Source organism: Dendrobates tinctorius, unplaced genomic scaffold (assembly GCF_039654945.1).
Source record: "Dendrobates tinctorius isolate UK_male_01 unplaced genomic scaffold, ASM3965494v1 ptg000232l, whole genome shotgun sequence".
Taxonomy (NCBI): domain Eukaryota; kingdom Metazoa; phylum Chordata; class Amphibia; order Anura; family Dendrobatidae; genus Dendrobates; species Dendrobates tinctorius.
In genome coordinates, this window is record NW_027361899.1 from 12,415,530 (window position 1) to 12,432,901 (window position 17,372).

The 17,372-nt window shown below is 47.9% G+C and overlaps 1 protein-coding gene across 4 annotated transcripts in view; it reads right to left on the reverse strand.

The window, feature by feature from the left end:
- Window positions 1-8,309: 8,309 nt before the first annotated feature.
- The window catches only part of LOC141060057 (uncharacterized), a 166,537-nt gene continuing 157,474 nt past the window's right edge, over window positions 8,310-17,372 (reverse strand). For all 4 annotated transcript variants that reach the window (XM_073556320.1, XM_073556317.1, XM_073556319.1 and 1 more), the window contains one exon: window positions 8,310-14,211. In XM_073556320.1, coding sequence (XP_073412421.1) covers window positions 14,083-14,211 — 129 coding nt within the window. In that variant the 3' untranslated portion in view covers window positions 8,310-14,082. The remainder of the gene's footprint in view (window positions 14,212-17,372) is intronic.

Consider the following 17,372-nt stretch of genomic DNA (forward strand, 5'->3'; position numbering starts at 1 on the left):
TCTGCAACTTTCTCAAATACTTTGTGTTCAATTTCCTCATTATTTTTAGTATTTCTGCTCTCTGTCCAGAGTCCCGGTGTCCCCTCTTCCTTTTTGAGCTTTCCTCCTCACCTTCAAGCAGATATAACTTTATTTTATTTCTCAGCTGATACAGTTGTACTGCTGCCTGGTTTTTGGGGTACAAATTTTGTTTTTATCTACTGCTAGGGAAATGGTGGCAGGATAGGGATGATAGGAATCTACAAAATACTTTTACCTTCCCGGGAGCTTTTACCTGCGATCACTTGTCCAGTCCTCTGTTATATTTAGTTCATATGTGCAACCATGGGGGTCTTTAGCAGGTACATAAACAGGAGGACATCCAGCTCGACGGACATGTGAACAAACGTTTTTCTTTACTCAGCCCATAGTCATCCATGTAGTATAATGCACACCCCGTAGTCATCCATGTAGTATAATGTACAGCCCAAAGCACTTCATATAGTATAATGCACAACCCATAATCATCTATAAAGTATAATGCACAGCCCGTAGTCATCCATAAAGTATAATGCACAGTCAATAGTCCTCCATGTAGTATAATGCACAGTCCATAGTCCTCCATGTAGTATAATGCACAGTCCATAGTCCTCCATGTAGTATAATGCACAGCCCATAGTCATCCATGTAGTATAATGCACAGTCCATAGTCATCCATGTAGTATAATGCACAGTCCATAGTCATCCATGTAGTATAATGCACAGTCCATAGTCATCCATGTAGTATAATGCACAGCCCATAGTCATCCATGTAGTATAATGCACAGCCCATAGTCATCCATGTAGTATAATGCACAGCCCATAGTCATCCATGTAGTATAATGCACAGTCCATAGTCATCCATGTAGTATAATGCACAGTCCATAGTCATCCATGTAGTATAATGCACAGCCCATAGTCATCCATGTAGTATAATGCACAGCCCGCAGTCATCCATAAAGTATAATGCACAGTCCATAGTCCTCCATGTAGTATAATGCACAGCCCATAGTCATCCATGTAGTATAATGCACACCCCGTAGTCATCCATAAAGTATAATGCACAGCCCATAGTCCTCCATGTAGTATAATGCACAGCCCATAGTCATCCATGTAGTATAATGTACAGCCCAAACACTTCATATAGTATAATGCACAGCCCATAGTCATCCATGTAGTATAATGCACACCCCGTAGTCATCCATGTAGTATAATGTACAGCCCAAAGCACTTCATATAGTATAAAGCACAGCCCATAGTCATCCATAAAGCTCAAAGTGTGTGTGTGTGTGTGTATGTCCGGGATTGGCATCTGCACCGTCGCAGCTACAGCCACAAAATTTGGCACAGTCACACGTCTGGACCCCGAGAGCGTCATAAGCTATGTTGTGAGGCGAAATTTTAACCCCGCATGTTCCAATTCTCCAAACAATTTTGCCCCGATCTACATACTGGAGAAAAAGTGAAAGGAAAAGTGTTGGAGGCAAATTGACAGCTGCCAGATGTGAACAAGGAGGACTGAAAGAATGAGAGCGATGGCGCCAAAGAGTATATACCGTACAGTTGCTAAGGTGGGGCCCTGACATGGGAGACTCACCACACACGGGGATATGAACACGCACACAAAATGCGCCACACACTACCACGTGCTTCACCACGTATACCACCCTCAGTACACATTTCACCACACATACACCAACCTCACCACATAAAAGTCCAAACACAAAAGTCGCCACTCAAAACTCGCCACGCTGTCCCAGAGCTGTTTAAAAGATGAAACATGAGCTGTGATTGGTCGCTATCAGCAACAGTTTTCTTTGTAGACAGTTGTGGTAACTGAGGCCGATTATTATTATCATTTCTATGGTGTTATCGTCCTTCTGTAAAGCTGGAAATAACACAATTTATTACCGCGCCGACATAGACCACCCTCTGACACAGACTGCAGGGGGAGCCCAGTATCACACAGGTTAGGATTAGATACACGGCTCAGCAGTCAGTATCACACAGGAGAGGATTAGATACACGGCTCAGCAGTCAGTATCACACAGGAGAGGATTAGATACACGGCTCAGCAGTCAGTATCACACAGGATAGGATTAGATACACGGCTCAGCAGACAGTATCACACAGGATAGGATTAGATACACAGCTCAGCAGTCAGTATCACACAGGATAGGATTAGATACATGGCTCAGCAGTCAGTATCACACAGGATAGGATTAGATACACTGCTCAGCAGTCAGTCACACAGGATAGGATGAGATACACGGCTCAGCAGACAGTATCACACAGGATAGGATTAGATACATGGCTCAGCAGACAGTATCACACAGGATAGGATTAGATACATGGCTCAGCAGTCAGTATCACACAGGATAGGATTAGATAAACTGCTCAGCAGTCAGTCACACAGGATAGGATTAGATACACAGCTCAGCAGTCAGTATCAAACAGGATAGGATTAGATACACGGCTCAGCAGAAAGTATCACACAGGATAGGATTAGATACACGGCTCAGCAGATGGTATCACACAGGATAGGATTAGATACACTGCTCAGCAGTCAGTATCACACAGGATAGGATTAGATACACGGCTGAGCAGTCAGTAACACATGATAGGATTAGATACACAGCTCAGCAGAAAGTATCACACAGGATAGGATACTTGGGTAATCGTTTAGTTAATTTGTGTTGCAAATCTGTAGTGTTGAATATATGATGTGAAATGTTTTTATGTGCAATATAATCATTATAATTTGTTATACCACAGTTGGTTACTATGCCCGGGCAACGCCGGGCTCTTCAGCTAGTCATCTATAAAGTATAATGCACAGCCCATAGTCATCCATGCAGTATAATGCACAGTCCATAGTCATCCATGCAGTATAATGCACAGTCCATAGTCATCCATGTAGTATAATGCACAGCCCATAGTCATACATGTAGTATAATGCACAGCCCATAGTCATCCATGCAGTATAATGCACAGCCCATAGTCATCCATAAAGTATAATGCACAGCCCATAGTCATCCATGCAGTATAATGCACAGCCCATAGTCATCCATGCAGTATAATGCACAGCCCATAGTCATCCATGCAGTATAATGCACAGCCCATAGTCATACATGTAGTATAATGCACAGTCCATAGTCATCCATGCAGTATAATGCACAGCCCATAGTCATACATGTAGTATAATGCACAGCCCATAGTCATACATGTAGTATAATGCACAGCCCAAACACTTCATATAGTATAATGCACAGTCCATAGTCATCCATGCAGTATAATGCACAGTCCATAGTCATCCATGTAGTATAATGCACACCCCGTAGTCATCCATGTAGTATAATGCACAGTCCATAGTCATCCATGCAGTATAATGCACAGTCCATAGTCATCCATGCAGTATAATGTACAGCCCATAGTCATACATGTAGTATAATGCACAGCCCAAACACTTCATATAGTATAATGCACAGTCCATAGTCATCCATGCAGTATAATGCACAGTCCATAGTCATCCATGTAGTATAATGCACACCCCGTAGTCATCCATGTAGTATAATGCACAGCCCAAAGCACTTCATATAGTATAAAGCACAGCCCATAGTCATCCATAAAGCTCAAAGTGTGTATGTGTGTATGTCCGGGATTGGCATCTGCACCGTCGCAGCTATAGCCACAAAATTTGGCACAGTCACACGTCTGGACCCCGAGAGCGTCCTAAGCTATGTTGTGAGGCGAAATTTTAACCCCGTGCGTTCCAATTCTCCAAACAATTTTGCCCCTATCTACATACTGGAGAAAAAGTGAAAGGAAAAGTGTTGGAGGCAAATTGACAGCTGCCAGATGTGAACAAGGGGGACTGAAAGAATGAGAGCGATGGCGCCAAAGAGTATATACCGTACAGTTGCTAAGGTGGGGCCCTGACATGGGAGACTCACCACACACGGGGATATGAACACGCACACAAAATGCGCCACACACTACCACGTGCTTCACCACATATACCACCCTCAGTACACATTTCACCACACATACACCAACCTCACCACATAAAAGTCCAAACACAAAAGTCGCCACTCAAAACTCGCCACGCTGTCCCAGAGCTGTTTAAAAGATGAAACATGAGCTGTGATTGGTCGCTATCAGCAACAGTTTTCTTTGTAGACAGTTGTGGTAACTGAGGCCGATTATTATTATCACTTCTATGGTGTTATCGTCCTTCTGTAAAGCTGGAAATAACACAATTTATTACCGCGCCGACATAGACCACCCTCTGACACAGACTGCAGGGGGAGCCCAGTATCACACAGGATAGGATTAGATACACGGCTCAGCAGTCAGTATCACACAGGTTAGGATTAGATACACTGCTCAGCAGTCAGTCACACAGGATAGGATTAGATACACGGCTCAGCAGACAGTATCACACAGGATAGGATTAGATACATGGCTCAGCAGACAGTATCACACAGGATAGAATTAGATACATGGCTCAGCAGTCAGTATCACACAGGATAGGATTAGATAAACTGCTCAGCAGTCAGTCACACAGGATAGGATTAGATACACTGCTCAGCAGTCAGTATCACACAGGATAGGATTAGATACACGGCTCAGCAGTCAGTATCACACAGGATAGGATTAGATACACGGCTCAGCAGATGGTATCACACAGGATAGGATTAGATACACGGCTCAGCAGATGGTATCACACAGGATAGGATTAGATACACTGCTCAGCAGTCAGTATCACACAGGATAGGATTAGATACACGGCTGAGCAGTCAGTAACACATGATAGGATTAGATACACAGCTCAGCAGAAAGTATCACACAGGATAGGATACTTGGGTAATCGTTTAGTTAATTTGTGTTGCAAATCTGTAGTGTTGAATATATGATGTGAAATGTTTTTATGTGCAATATAATCATTATAATTTGTTATACCACAGTTGGTTACTATGCCCGGGCAACGCCGGGCTCTTCAGCTAGTCATCTATAAAGTATAATGCACAGCCCATAGTCATCCATGCAGTATAATGCACAGCCCATAGTCATCCATGCAGTATAATGCACAGCCCATAGTCATCCATGCAGTATAATGCACAGCCCATAGTCATCCATGCAGTATAATGCACAGCCCATAGTCATACATGTAGTATAATGCACAGCCCATAGTCATCCATAAAGTATAATGCACAACCCATAGTCATCCATGTAGTATGATACACAGCCCATAGTCCTCTTTATAGTATAATGCACAGCCCATAGTCATCCATGTAGTATGAATCACAGCCCATAGTCCTCTTTATAGTATAATGCACAGCCCATAGTCATCCATAAAGTATAACGCACAGCCCAAAGTACTTCATGGAGTATACTACATAGCCCATTAAAAAACCCACTGACTTCAGGGTGCAAGTGACAGGATCGCTTGACGTCAATGCCAGGCACCTCCAATCATGTGCACGCAGACATCAGCTACTGGCCTCGGATTGGTCTTGATTAGTCCTGATGAGTCTGTGCGCGATGTTACAGAACCCCCCAGCACACCGAATAGGAGATGCATGCACAGAAGACCCCGTTACACTGGTGGCAGCAGTGGGATATCTTGTTTACCTCTGCCCAGGGGGTCGCAGCCGGTCGGTTGCTGCATTAAGGGCATACATCTCCTATTTGGTGTGCTGGGGGGTTCTGTAACACGCGACAATACACTTCAATTAGATGTGCGTCTGAGGATGAACATCTAGTTGAAGTTTCTGCTTGCGTTGGCGGACCTCTGCGACTACGGTCGTTACAACCCTGCACTTAAATACCATGGTCACGATTGACAGCGGCATCTAAGAGGTTAAACTGCTGGGATCGGAGCTGGTGTGCCCTTCTCCCGCTGCATGCACGCGGTGTGCACATGCGCCTAGATGTGCGTGTCACATGCTGAGGGTGGGCCCCTCAGGCATTGTGGGCCCCGACATTTGCCTTGTTGCTGTCAGTGGATACACACATTCAGTTTTATATCAGGAGCCTGTAGAACCTGCGGTTTTCCAAATGTGCATTTTATGATAATACTAGCTGAAGAGCCCGGCGCTGCCCGGGCATAGTAACTAACTGTGGTTAGTTATAGCAAATTATAATTATCCTCCATCCCATAGGCCCGTGCCCATATACCCATCATACATATCCACAATCCCATAGACCCGTGCCAATATACCCATCATACATATCCACGATCCCATAGGCCCGTGCCCATATACCCATCATACATATCCTCCATCCCATAGTTGAGTGCCCATATGCCCATCATACATATCCTCCATCCCATAGTCCCGTGCCCATATACCCATCATACAATTCCACGATCCCATAGTCCCGTGCCCATATACCCATTACACATCCGCCATCCCATAGACCCGTGCCCATATACCCATCATACAATTCCACGATCCCATAGGCCAATGCCCATATACCCATCATACATATCCTCCATCCCATAGTCCAGTGCCCATATACCCATCATACAATTCCACGATCCCATAGTCCTGTGCCCATATACCCATCATACATATCCTCCATCCCATAGTCCCGTGCCCATATACCCATCACACATCCTCCATCCCATAGTCCCGTGCCCATATACCCATCATACAATTCCACGATCCCATAGGCCCGTGCCCATATACCCATCATACAATTCCACGATCCCATAGTCCCGTGCCCATATACCCATCATACATATCCTCCATCCCATAGTCCCGTGCCCATATACCCATCACACATCCTCCATCCCATAGGCCCGTGCCCATATACCCATCATACATATCCTCCATCCCATAGTTGAGTGCCCATATACCCATCACACATCCTTCATCTCATAGGCCCGTGCCCATATACCCATCATACATATCCTCCATCCCATAGGCCCGTGCCCATATACCCATCATACATATTCGCCATCCCATAGTCGAGAGCCCATATACCCATCACACATCCTTCATCTCATAGTCCCATGCCCATATACCCATCATACATATCCTCTATGATTACATCAGCGTCGCCATGGCAACCATTGTGACATCATAATGAGGGGCGGGGCTTGATACGCACACACTGTTTCCATTATGTAGGTAGGGGCATTATGACATCATAATGAGGGGGCGGGGCTTGCCGCGCACACACTTTTTCCCCAGTATGTAGATAGGGGCAAAATTGTTTGGTGAATTGGAACGCGCAGGGTTAAAATTTCACCTCACAACATAGCTTAGGACACTCTCGGGGTCCAGACGTGCGACTGTGGCAAATTTTGTGGCTGTAGCTGCGACGGTGCGGATGCCTATCCCGGACACACACACACACACACATACACACACTTGAGCTTTATATAATAGATGTCAGTGCAAGCAGGACAGGCGTTACTATAGGGGGAGCAAAGGATGCACCTGGCGCCCAGGAACTTGAGGGGCCCAAAAGATTGTTCTGCGTCCTTCAAAGAGTCCAGTGCTATAAATGATGTCGAGTCTGCATTGGGTCTGTGGAACCCCAAATTACTCTGAGTTAGATGTGACTATGTTCTGACTCACTGACAGCAAGAAGAGATCTTTAAAATTGTGAACAATGAAATGTATTAGGCTTTTATCTCAGACTCATAGGAGACACTTACGTCTTAAAGGATATGAAAAACATGACAGGTTTATTTTTTTTACGAAAACAGCGTCACCCCCATCCACAGGCTGTGCCTGATATTGCAGCTCAGTGCCATACACTTCAATGGGAGTAATCTTCAATACCAGACAACCTGTGGACAGGCATGGTGCATTGTGTGATATAAAGCAGATGAGTTATTCCTAATCCTAAATAACCCCATGAATCTCCATACAATCCCTCCCAATCTGTCCAGTGCTATAATACAACATTCCATAATATCAGGACTCGGGTCACTAAAGGGTTTGTAGAGAGTTAAAAAAAAGCATGGCTTCTTCTAGAAACGGCGTAACCCTTGTCCACAGGTGAACTGGTATCGCAGCTCAGCTCCTTAAGAATGAATGGACCTGAAATGCAGTACCAAACACAACCTGTGGACTAGATGGCGCTGTTTTTCTTTTATGATGCAGCTATAAAGGAGACTGCCTCTCCAGGATGCACAGGCTTGTTTAGGTCATTCCAGGATTTACCATAACAAGAGTGCACAAGCATCCATGGACCCTTAGGACCCAACGGGAGGAAAAAGGTGTCATAACATGGAGGATTATACGAATGTGGAGGCAAGAAAAACGGAGACGTGGTGACCCTCAGGACGGGTTGTCTTTGCATTTTATTGAAGCCTTTCAGACAGAAGAAGTGGTTGCCTATGGTTTTAGTAGCTGTTGTTACACTAGAAAAGCTTGTATAAGTAAAAACATCCACACACCTGTTTTACAAAAATACGTGTACAAAAATAATTTTGCAACTATGAAAGTGTGCGTGTCACATATCAGCCATCGACTGATCGAAAGATCCGGCCGGTGCAAGGGAGTCATTATACAACCGCGCGCCAGATATCACCGGGAAACGTTACTGCACATCAGGGTTATTAGTGGCTTATTCCAGATGATGGGGGTCAACCGTTATTCAGGATCTATCCAGTCTATTTAGCAATTTAGTCTTTTGGTTACAAGTCTGATGCCCCAAAAATGTAGTTTTGTGGTCGTTGTTGGACACCAACAAAATGGTCACAGGAAGATGTTTCTACTATATTACAGACTGACTCTACACTACACACAGACTTATTTTTAGTTCCTATTTCTCAGGCCACAGGAAGATATTCTGCAGCTTCAGAAAGAAGTAAAAAACTTGGCAAACTAACTTGCCTCTAGTTTTCTACTGCCCTTGGAATCGGCAGATCTGAAGGATGAGAAATGGTGATGATCTGGCAGAGCCCGCATACCTCCACCAATTTATTTTTTCAGGAGGGGATGAGGGTTGGACAAGTTCTTTGTTGAATTCTGACTTTACTGAACCTTTCGCTTCCTCTTAAGACAGGGATCCCCAACCTGTAGCTCGAGAGCCACGTTTGACTCGCGGGCCCGTGATGTGTGGCTCGCGACTGTCTGCCAACATAGTGCATTAGCACCTGGTGTAGACAACAGCTATTAAGAGCAGATCTCTGGGTGGTGAAGAGCAGATCTGAATGGGGCAAGATAGGAAACCTTGGAGCTTGGCATGCTGGCTTGGTGTGATTTCAGTGGAAAAGCTTTGGCTGTCATACCGGTGATAGGGGGTTCTGGGTGTCACTACTGTGAATAGGGCAGGAGCTGCATGTGGCTCGTGTCCCTCTTTCAGAGCTGAATGTGGCTTTCATCCCTCTCTCAGAGCTTGATGTGGCTCGCGACCCTCTCTCAAAGCTGGACGTGGCTCGCGACCCTCTCTCAGAGCTGGACGTGGCTCGCCACTCTCTCTCAGAGCTCGACGTGGCTCATGACCCTCTCTCAGAGATGGAAGTGGCTTGCATCCCTCTATCAGAGACGATGTGGCTCATGACCCTCTCTCAGAACTGGACGTAGCTCGCGACCCTAATTCAGAGCTGGATGTGGCTCGCGACCCTTTCTTAGAGCTTGATGTGGCTCGCGACCCTCTCTCAAAGCTGGGTGTGGCTCGCGACCCTCTCTCAGAGCTGGATGTGGCTCATGACCCACTCTCAGAGCTGGATGTGGCTGGAGTCCCTCTCTCAGTGCTGGACGTGGTTCATGACCTACTCTCAGAGCTGGATGTGGCTTGCATCCCTCTATCAGAGCTGGATGTGCCTCATGACCCTCTCTCAGAGCTGGATGTGGCTCATGACCCTCTCTCAGAGCTGGATGTGGCTGGAGTCCCTCTCTCAGTGCTGGATGTGGCTCATGACCCACTCTCAGAGCTGGATGTGGCTCGCATCCCTCTATCAGAGCTGGATGTGGCTCATGACCCTCTCTCAGAGCTGGACGTGGCTCGCATCCCTCTATCAGAGCTGGATGTGGCTCATGACCCTCTCTCAGAGCTGGATGTGGCTCGCGACCCTCTCTCAGAGCTGGACGTGGCTCGCATCCCTCTATCAGAGCTGGATGTGGCTCGCGACCCTCTCACAGAGCTGGACGTGGCTCGCGACCCTCTCACAGAGCTGGATGTGGCTCGCATCCCACTCTCAGAGCTGGACGTGGCTCGCATCCCTCTATCAGAGCTGGACGTGGCTTGCATCCCTCTATCAGAGCTGGATGTGGCTCGCGACCCTAATTCAGAGCTGTATGTGGCTCACATCCCTCTATCAGAGCTGGACGTGGCTCTTATCCCTCTCTCAGAGCTGGATGTGGCTCGCATCCCTCTCTCAGAGCTGGATGTGGCTCATGACCCTCTCTCAGAGCTGGATGTGACTCATGACCCTCTCTCAGAGCTGGATGTGGCTCGCATCCCTCTCTCAGAGCTTTATGTGGCTCGCGACCCTCTCACAGAGCTGGATGTGGCTCGCGACCCTTTCTTAGAGCTTGATGTGGCTCGCGACCCTCTCTCAAAGCTGGGTGTGGCTCGCGACCCTCTCTCAGAGCTGGATGTGGCTCGCGACCCTCTCTCAGAGCTGGATGTGGCTCGCGACCCTCTCTCAGAGCTGGATGTGGCTCGCGACCCTCTCTCAGAGCTGGATGTGGCTGGAGTCCCTCTCTCAGTGCTGGACGTGGTTCATGACCCACTCTCAGAGCTGGATGTGGCTTGCATCCCTCTATCAGAGCTGGATGTGGCTCATGACCCTCTCTCAGAGCTGGACGTGGCTCGCATCCCTCTATCAGAGCTGGATGTGGCTCATGACCCTCTCTCAGAGCTGGACGTGGCTCGCATCCCTCTATCAGAGCTGGATGTGGCTCGCATCCCTCTCTCAGAGCTGGATGTGGCTCATGACCCTCTCTCAGAGCTGGATGTGGCTCGCGACCCTCTCACAGAGCTGGACGTGGCTCGCGACCCTCTCACAGAGCTGGACGTGGCTCGCATCCCACTCTCAGAGCTGGACGTGGCTCGCATCCCACTCTCAGAGCTGGACGTGGCTCGCATCCCTCTATCAGAGCTGGACGTGGCTCGCATCCCTCTATCAGAGCTGGATGTGGCTCGCGACCCTAATTCAGAGCTGTATGTGGCTCACATCCCTCTATCAGAGCTGGACGTGGCTCTTATCCCTCTCTCAGAGCTGGATGTGGCTCGCATCCCTCTCTCAGAGCTTTATGTGGCTCGCGACCCTCTCACAGAGCTGGATGTGGCTCGCGACCCTCTCTCAGAGCTGGATGTGGCTTGCATCCCACTCTCAGAGCTGGACGTGGCTCGCATCCCTCTATCAGAGCTGGATGTGGCTCGCGACCCTAATTCAGAGCTGTATGTGGCTCACATCCCTCTATCAGAGCTGGATGTGGCTCTTCACCATCTCTCAGAGCTGGATGTGGCTCATGACCCTCTCTCAGAGCTGGATGTGGCTCATGACCCTCTCTCAGAGCTGGACGTGGCTCGCATCCCTCTCTCAGAGCTGGACGTGGCTCGCATCCCTCTCTCAGAGCTGGACGTGGCTCGCATCCCTCTCTCAGAGCTGGACGTGGCTCGCATCCCTCTCTCAGAGCTGGACGTGGCTCGCATCCCTCTCTCAGAGCTGGACGTGGCTCGCATCCCTCTCTCAGAGCTGGACGTGGCTCGCATCCCTCTCTCAGAGCTGGACGTGGCTCGCATCCCTCTCTCAGAGCTGGACGTGGCTCGCATCCCTCTCTCAGAGCTGGACGTGGCTCGCATCCCTCTCTCAGAGCTGGACGTGGCTCGCATCCCTCTCTCAGAGCTGGACGTGGCTCGCATCCCTCTCTCAGAGCTGGACATGGCTCGCATCCCTCTCTCAGAGCTGGACGTGGCTCGCATCCCTCTCTCAGAGCTGGATGTGGCTCATGACCCTCACTCAGAGCTGGATGTGGCTCGCATCCCTCTCTCAGAGCTGGACGTGGCTCATGACCCTCTCTCAGAGCTGGACGTGGCTCGCATCCTTCTCTCAGAGCTGGATGTGGCTCCTGACCCTCTCTCAGAGCTGAATGTGGCTCGCATCCCTCTCTCACAGCTGGATGTGGCTCGCCAAACTCTCTCAGAGCTGAATGTGGCTCGCACCACTCTCACAGAGCTGGATGTGGCTCGTGACCCTCTCTCAGAGCTGGATGTGGCTCGCATCCTTCTATCAGAGCTGGGTGTGGCTCGCGACCCTCTCTCAGAGCTGGATGTGGCTCGCCACCCTCTCTCAGAGCTGGATGTGGCTCGCATGCCTCTCTCAGAGCTGGATGTGACTCGCATGCCTCTCTCAGAGCTGGATGTGGCTTTTATCCCTCTCTCAGAGCTGGATGTGGCTCGCATCCCTCTATCAGAGCTGGGTGTGGCTCGCGACCCTCTCTCAGAGCTGGATGTGGCTCGCATCCCTCTCTCAGAGCTGGATGTGGCTCGTGACCCTCTCTCAGAGCTGGATGTGGCTCACCATTCTCTTTCTTAGCTGAATGTGGCTCTCAAGGTCTGAAAGCTTGGGGACCTCTGCTCTAAGATAAGCATCAACATTGTAAAAAAACAAACGCCCCTTATCTACCTCCCCTATTGAAACACTGTTGTAAATCCCTTTTTATGTGGCAGTTGGACCGGATATTAACAATATATGGTCATTAAAGCTCTAGGACATAGAATTCCCAGGACTATCCTAAATGATTGGATGACTTCTGCAATCCATAGCTTGGAACAAACAAGTCAACCTCTAGGTTGATCAATTCTGAAAGCGGCTTTGGACGTGACTGGAGCAGAAGACATGATGTAACCAAAGCAAAGTATTTGTAAAGTTAGGACACATTCACTGTGAAAGCTTCCATTTTTTTTTTTAACTTATCGGTCACTTTTAACATGACTGAAGGGGCCTATGACTAGGAGCCCTCGACAGAGTGAGCAGAGTCTTCGTCAGCGCCATGTGTAGATGATATTACTCGCCCGAGACATACTGAGACTAGAATAAGCCACAATAACCCGTGAGTACAGCTGAAAGACTCTTCTCAATCCATAACCAATGGACCAGGTATCTCGTAATGGCATTGTGTGGCCATTTCCCATTGAGGCAGACACGAGCTCAAGCTGCCAGGAAATTCTTAAATTATTTTTGTTTCGAAAGTTTCATTCATAAGAAATAATGCAGCCCCACTGGATAAAAAATTGCAAAAAAGCACAGTCCCAGAACTGCTTCTATGGAATTGCACAAGGCTTTTTCCCCGATTTGTAAAAATCTTGACAAAAACCTCTTGACTACTGAGGTTACTGGGGTAAGACAATGACCATAGATGGGTTCCACAACGGACAATGGGTTGATGACAATTTTGGTAGCACTTTTAAGTTACAACAAATTTCCTGTACAGCTTAGACCATCAGTTAAATTGAGTCAACTTTTCCCGATTGTCTCCTCTAGTCTTTTCGAATAACGTTGCCTTCGGTTTCGATTTGGACAAAAAGTCCATATTTCCATAGGCAATATTGACACATAGTCCTTTATTATATAATGAGACCACAAGCAGACAGGTGATGGCCCTCATGTCAACCATCTTTAGTCGTGGCCTACAGAGATGTCCCGTCAACAAAAACAACCAAAAAGCACAGTCCTTTGGAACAAAACACATCATTTTCTTCATCTTTCACATGCCAGACTGGCACACATACAACCATCAATATTGCCGAGACGATGGACGGGAATATGATTCTCCTCCACCATGGTTCTCAGTCATCAACTTCTTCATCCTCCTAATATCGTAGTCCAAGAAGTAAACGACCAACGTGGGTCCTACTCTACTCAAGATGTAAAGCTTCTTCTACCAAGTGCCACCACTTAGCCGTAGACATTCAACACATTCGTCTCCCTTTTCTCAAAAGCCACTGAAGTCCTAGCTGATGATGGTGCTGGTACAAGACTAGGAGCACAGAGCAGAATCTCTTGTATATGAATATATATATATTGCTTTGTTTAGTAACAGGTTGTGCTGAGTGAGTGTCCTGAGATTGTCGTCTTCCAGAGTATTCTCGTTAGTAGGCACATGACGGTTCTTCAACAGCAACTATTGGGCTGATAGGCTTTACGGTGCTAAGGGAACGGAACGCAAATATTGCCGGGTCATAGACAAAATGTGGAGGCTGTCGGCCACCATTGATGTTCTGGAAATAAAGAAGAAACACAAGATTAATGGAAATATGTGCAGAAATTTTTCTTAGACGATGAACAGTCAGCGGCACGACAAGATGTTTCCACCAATTACCAAAACTCTACAGGGTGCCTAAACCCCCTCTGGGCTTCATTACCCTCAAACGAAAGATTACATTTATTCAGACCTTCTATAACATATCAGATCTGAAACAAGACCCCAGACCAGACTATACATTTTTCTTCCCGGCTCCTGGACCCAGCTCAGCCCCAGTGCAGTGGCGCCCAGAGCTCAAGAAGGACCAGAATTCACAACTACGTGCCAACATCTATCAGTAAAAAAACAATAAATAATAGCAACATGGGGCAACCTGACAAACTATATAAAGCTGGGAGTAGATATGTCTTCCCCAACCTTGTCCTCACTGCTGATATAACACATTGGGTTTCCAGTGGATAATATATAGGGCCTTTCCCGTTGAGGACCAGGGGGGTCACATCTACAAGGTCCTTCGAAGAAACCCATTTTAAAGGGTGGATAAGTTGAGTTCTGTGGAAAATATCCAGTGTCGCTCAGCTATCTGCAGATCAGTTCCTGCTTTTAATAACCTTAGACGTTATTATAACTTACTGAGCATTCCTAAAAAAGAAGCAGAATTCCCTATAAATAAACACTTGGCTCTCATCTCCGAATAGAGCTCGTCCAATATTGCTGCCGCAGAGCCAAGAGCGTTCATTCACTCTGCTTAGTGCAAGGTTTCTCCATCTGTTCTTGGAAGTGATGGAGGCTAAATTTTTATAATGGTAAGCTCTGACTTATCGTAAAAAGGGAAGGAAATAAATCCAGGCCCCCCGCGCTCCTCCAGGGCCCCCCGGCCTCCTCCAGGGCCCCCATGCCCTCACGCGTCCTGGCAGACATTTCCAAAAGTGGCCCAGACCCCACTCTCCATTGGAGAGTTGAGATTTATGGACAGGTAGATCAATGTGGCATTAACCGTAACTTTATAGATTGATGAAGAAGTGTGAAAGGATCTGGCAGTCACCCTGTTACTTGGCGTATGTAGGGCCTGACCTTTCCGAAAAGCAATTACTGGCGGACCAAGCATAAAGGAAGCCCAAGGAGCCAGGAGGTTGGGGGAACATGGTGCCAAACTGCACCCTACGCAAGGGCTAATTGCTGAGTTCTCCGCCCAGTAGATGGGGGTTACATAGGAGGTGGGTCAACACCGGGGCTCTCTGAGGGTCTGCCGCTCTGTAATGGCTATCGAACACAGAGCCAAAGGGTTATGTGGCAGAAAAAAGGTGGCAAGAAGCTGTCCTTACTTGCTAACCAAACAATAGGAGTCAGGAGGTTCAGGGCAGGTTGGTAGTCTCTCTAAGGGCCTCATGGCAGCCACATGGACTACCTTTGCGGTATGCATGCCCTCAGGAGCCCGAGGACCGCACCGCCATGGTGTCAGGTAACATTCTGCCCTATGAGGTGACACAGGACGCACACGATGCAGGTTTTTTCCGGTGCACTTCTGAACATGGTCTTGGGTTACGATGAATCTGGCACGATTTCTCCCTCGCCAGGAGAGTCGGAGAGGAATGTCCATTAATCGCATTGCTTGGCTACGTTTTATCACCGCAATTAAAACCAGAGACAAAGAGAAGGGAGTGATGCACGGTCCGAGGTCGTTACCCAGCATGCCGTTCTGCCTTAAATTACAGGTCTGTGCTTGAACTTCAAAGACAGGCGCTTCTGGCACTTGCCGTCTCCTAGAGAACGCAGATTCTATTGTTGGGCTGCCAAGTCTGTCCCGTGGCCTCAACTTAAAAAATAAAAAACGGGGACAAATGGCAGGCAATTTGTCTGGAGGGTCCCTGTCGCAGTCCAGGTTACAGCGGGGATGACGCAGCACAAAAGCAAGATGGGGAACACAACGCTCCACCACCGTTCTTCTAGGGATGGCCGCCCACTATTGCCCACGCGGATGCTTTTGCCAGTTCTCCAAAAAAAGTGTAAAGTTTTGCAATGAATGATTGAGATAAGCAAATAAATCTGCAGGACCCTGGTCCAGCATTGGGGTCTAGTCCATGGCCGTTGGACAGGAGCCCTGGGGACCACCTCCTACCTGCCGACATACCAAGCTTTGCTCTTGATTTGCCTGCCTGGAGTGACAAAGTATGCATCACGCTGCAACAATGACTGTGTGCTACTCCGGCGAATCAAAAGAGTAAAGCCGCGATGCAGTCAGGTAGGAGGCGGTCATCAGGATTCCCATCCATTGGCAACGGAATAGACCTGGAACGGGGTCCTATGAATCAGTTCACTCATCTCTATAAATGACTAATTCTAATAAGTCTTTTTGCAAATATTTTTACTCCAGTCACATACACTGCTGTTCCCTGTTGGTCTGAAAAGCAAGTCCCGGTGTATGCAGCCACACAGTCACCTCCTAACCATCTCAGAAGATCCAGTGGAACAAATCCGAATTTGGGGATCTGTTCTACTGTCCCAAAAAGTTGTAAGTTTGTTCCGACTTCAACTGTATCTGTGTCCTCACGATACGGATACAGTTTGTTACAATGGTGGAGCAGGGAGCTGACAGATCCCTGCTTCACCATTCTGTCTGGGAGGAGACTGAAGGACCTTCAGGTCATCCAAACTGGCAGAAGAGACCAGCTAAGGGGTGTGAAACACACACGGGCAAGTGGGATGCATCACACTAAGTGGGGGGCATTGTAGTCGGTATCACACAGTGTGTGGGGGCACTATGGGGAAATAATACTATATCAGACACTGTGGGGAAATCATACCGTGTGTGTGGGGGCACTGTATGAGAATTATACTATGTGTGAGGCGCTGTGGGAAAATTATACTATGTGGGACACTGTGGAGGATTTATACTGTGTGGGGGCACTGTGGGGGAATTATTCTGCGTGTGGGGTCACTGTGGGGGAATTATACTGTGTGGGGAGGCACTGTGGGGGAATTATTCGGTGTGGGGGGGCACTGTGGGAAATCATACTGTGTGTGGGGGCACTGTAGGAGAATTATACTGAGTGGGGGTCACTGTGGGGGAATTATACTGTGTGGGGGTCACTGTGGAGGATTTATACTGTGTGGGGGCACTGTGGGGGAATTATACTGTGTCAGGTGCACTGTGGGGGAATTATTCGGTGTGGGGAG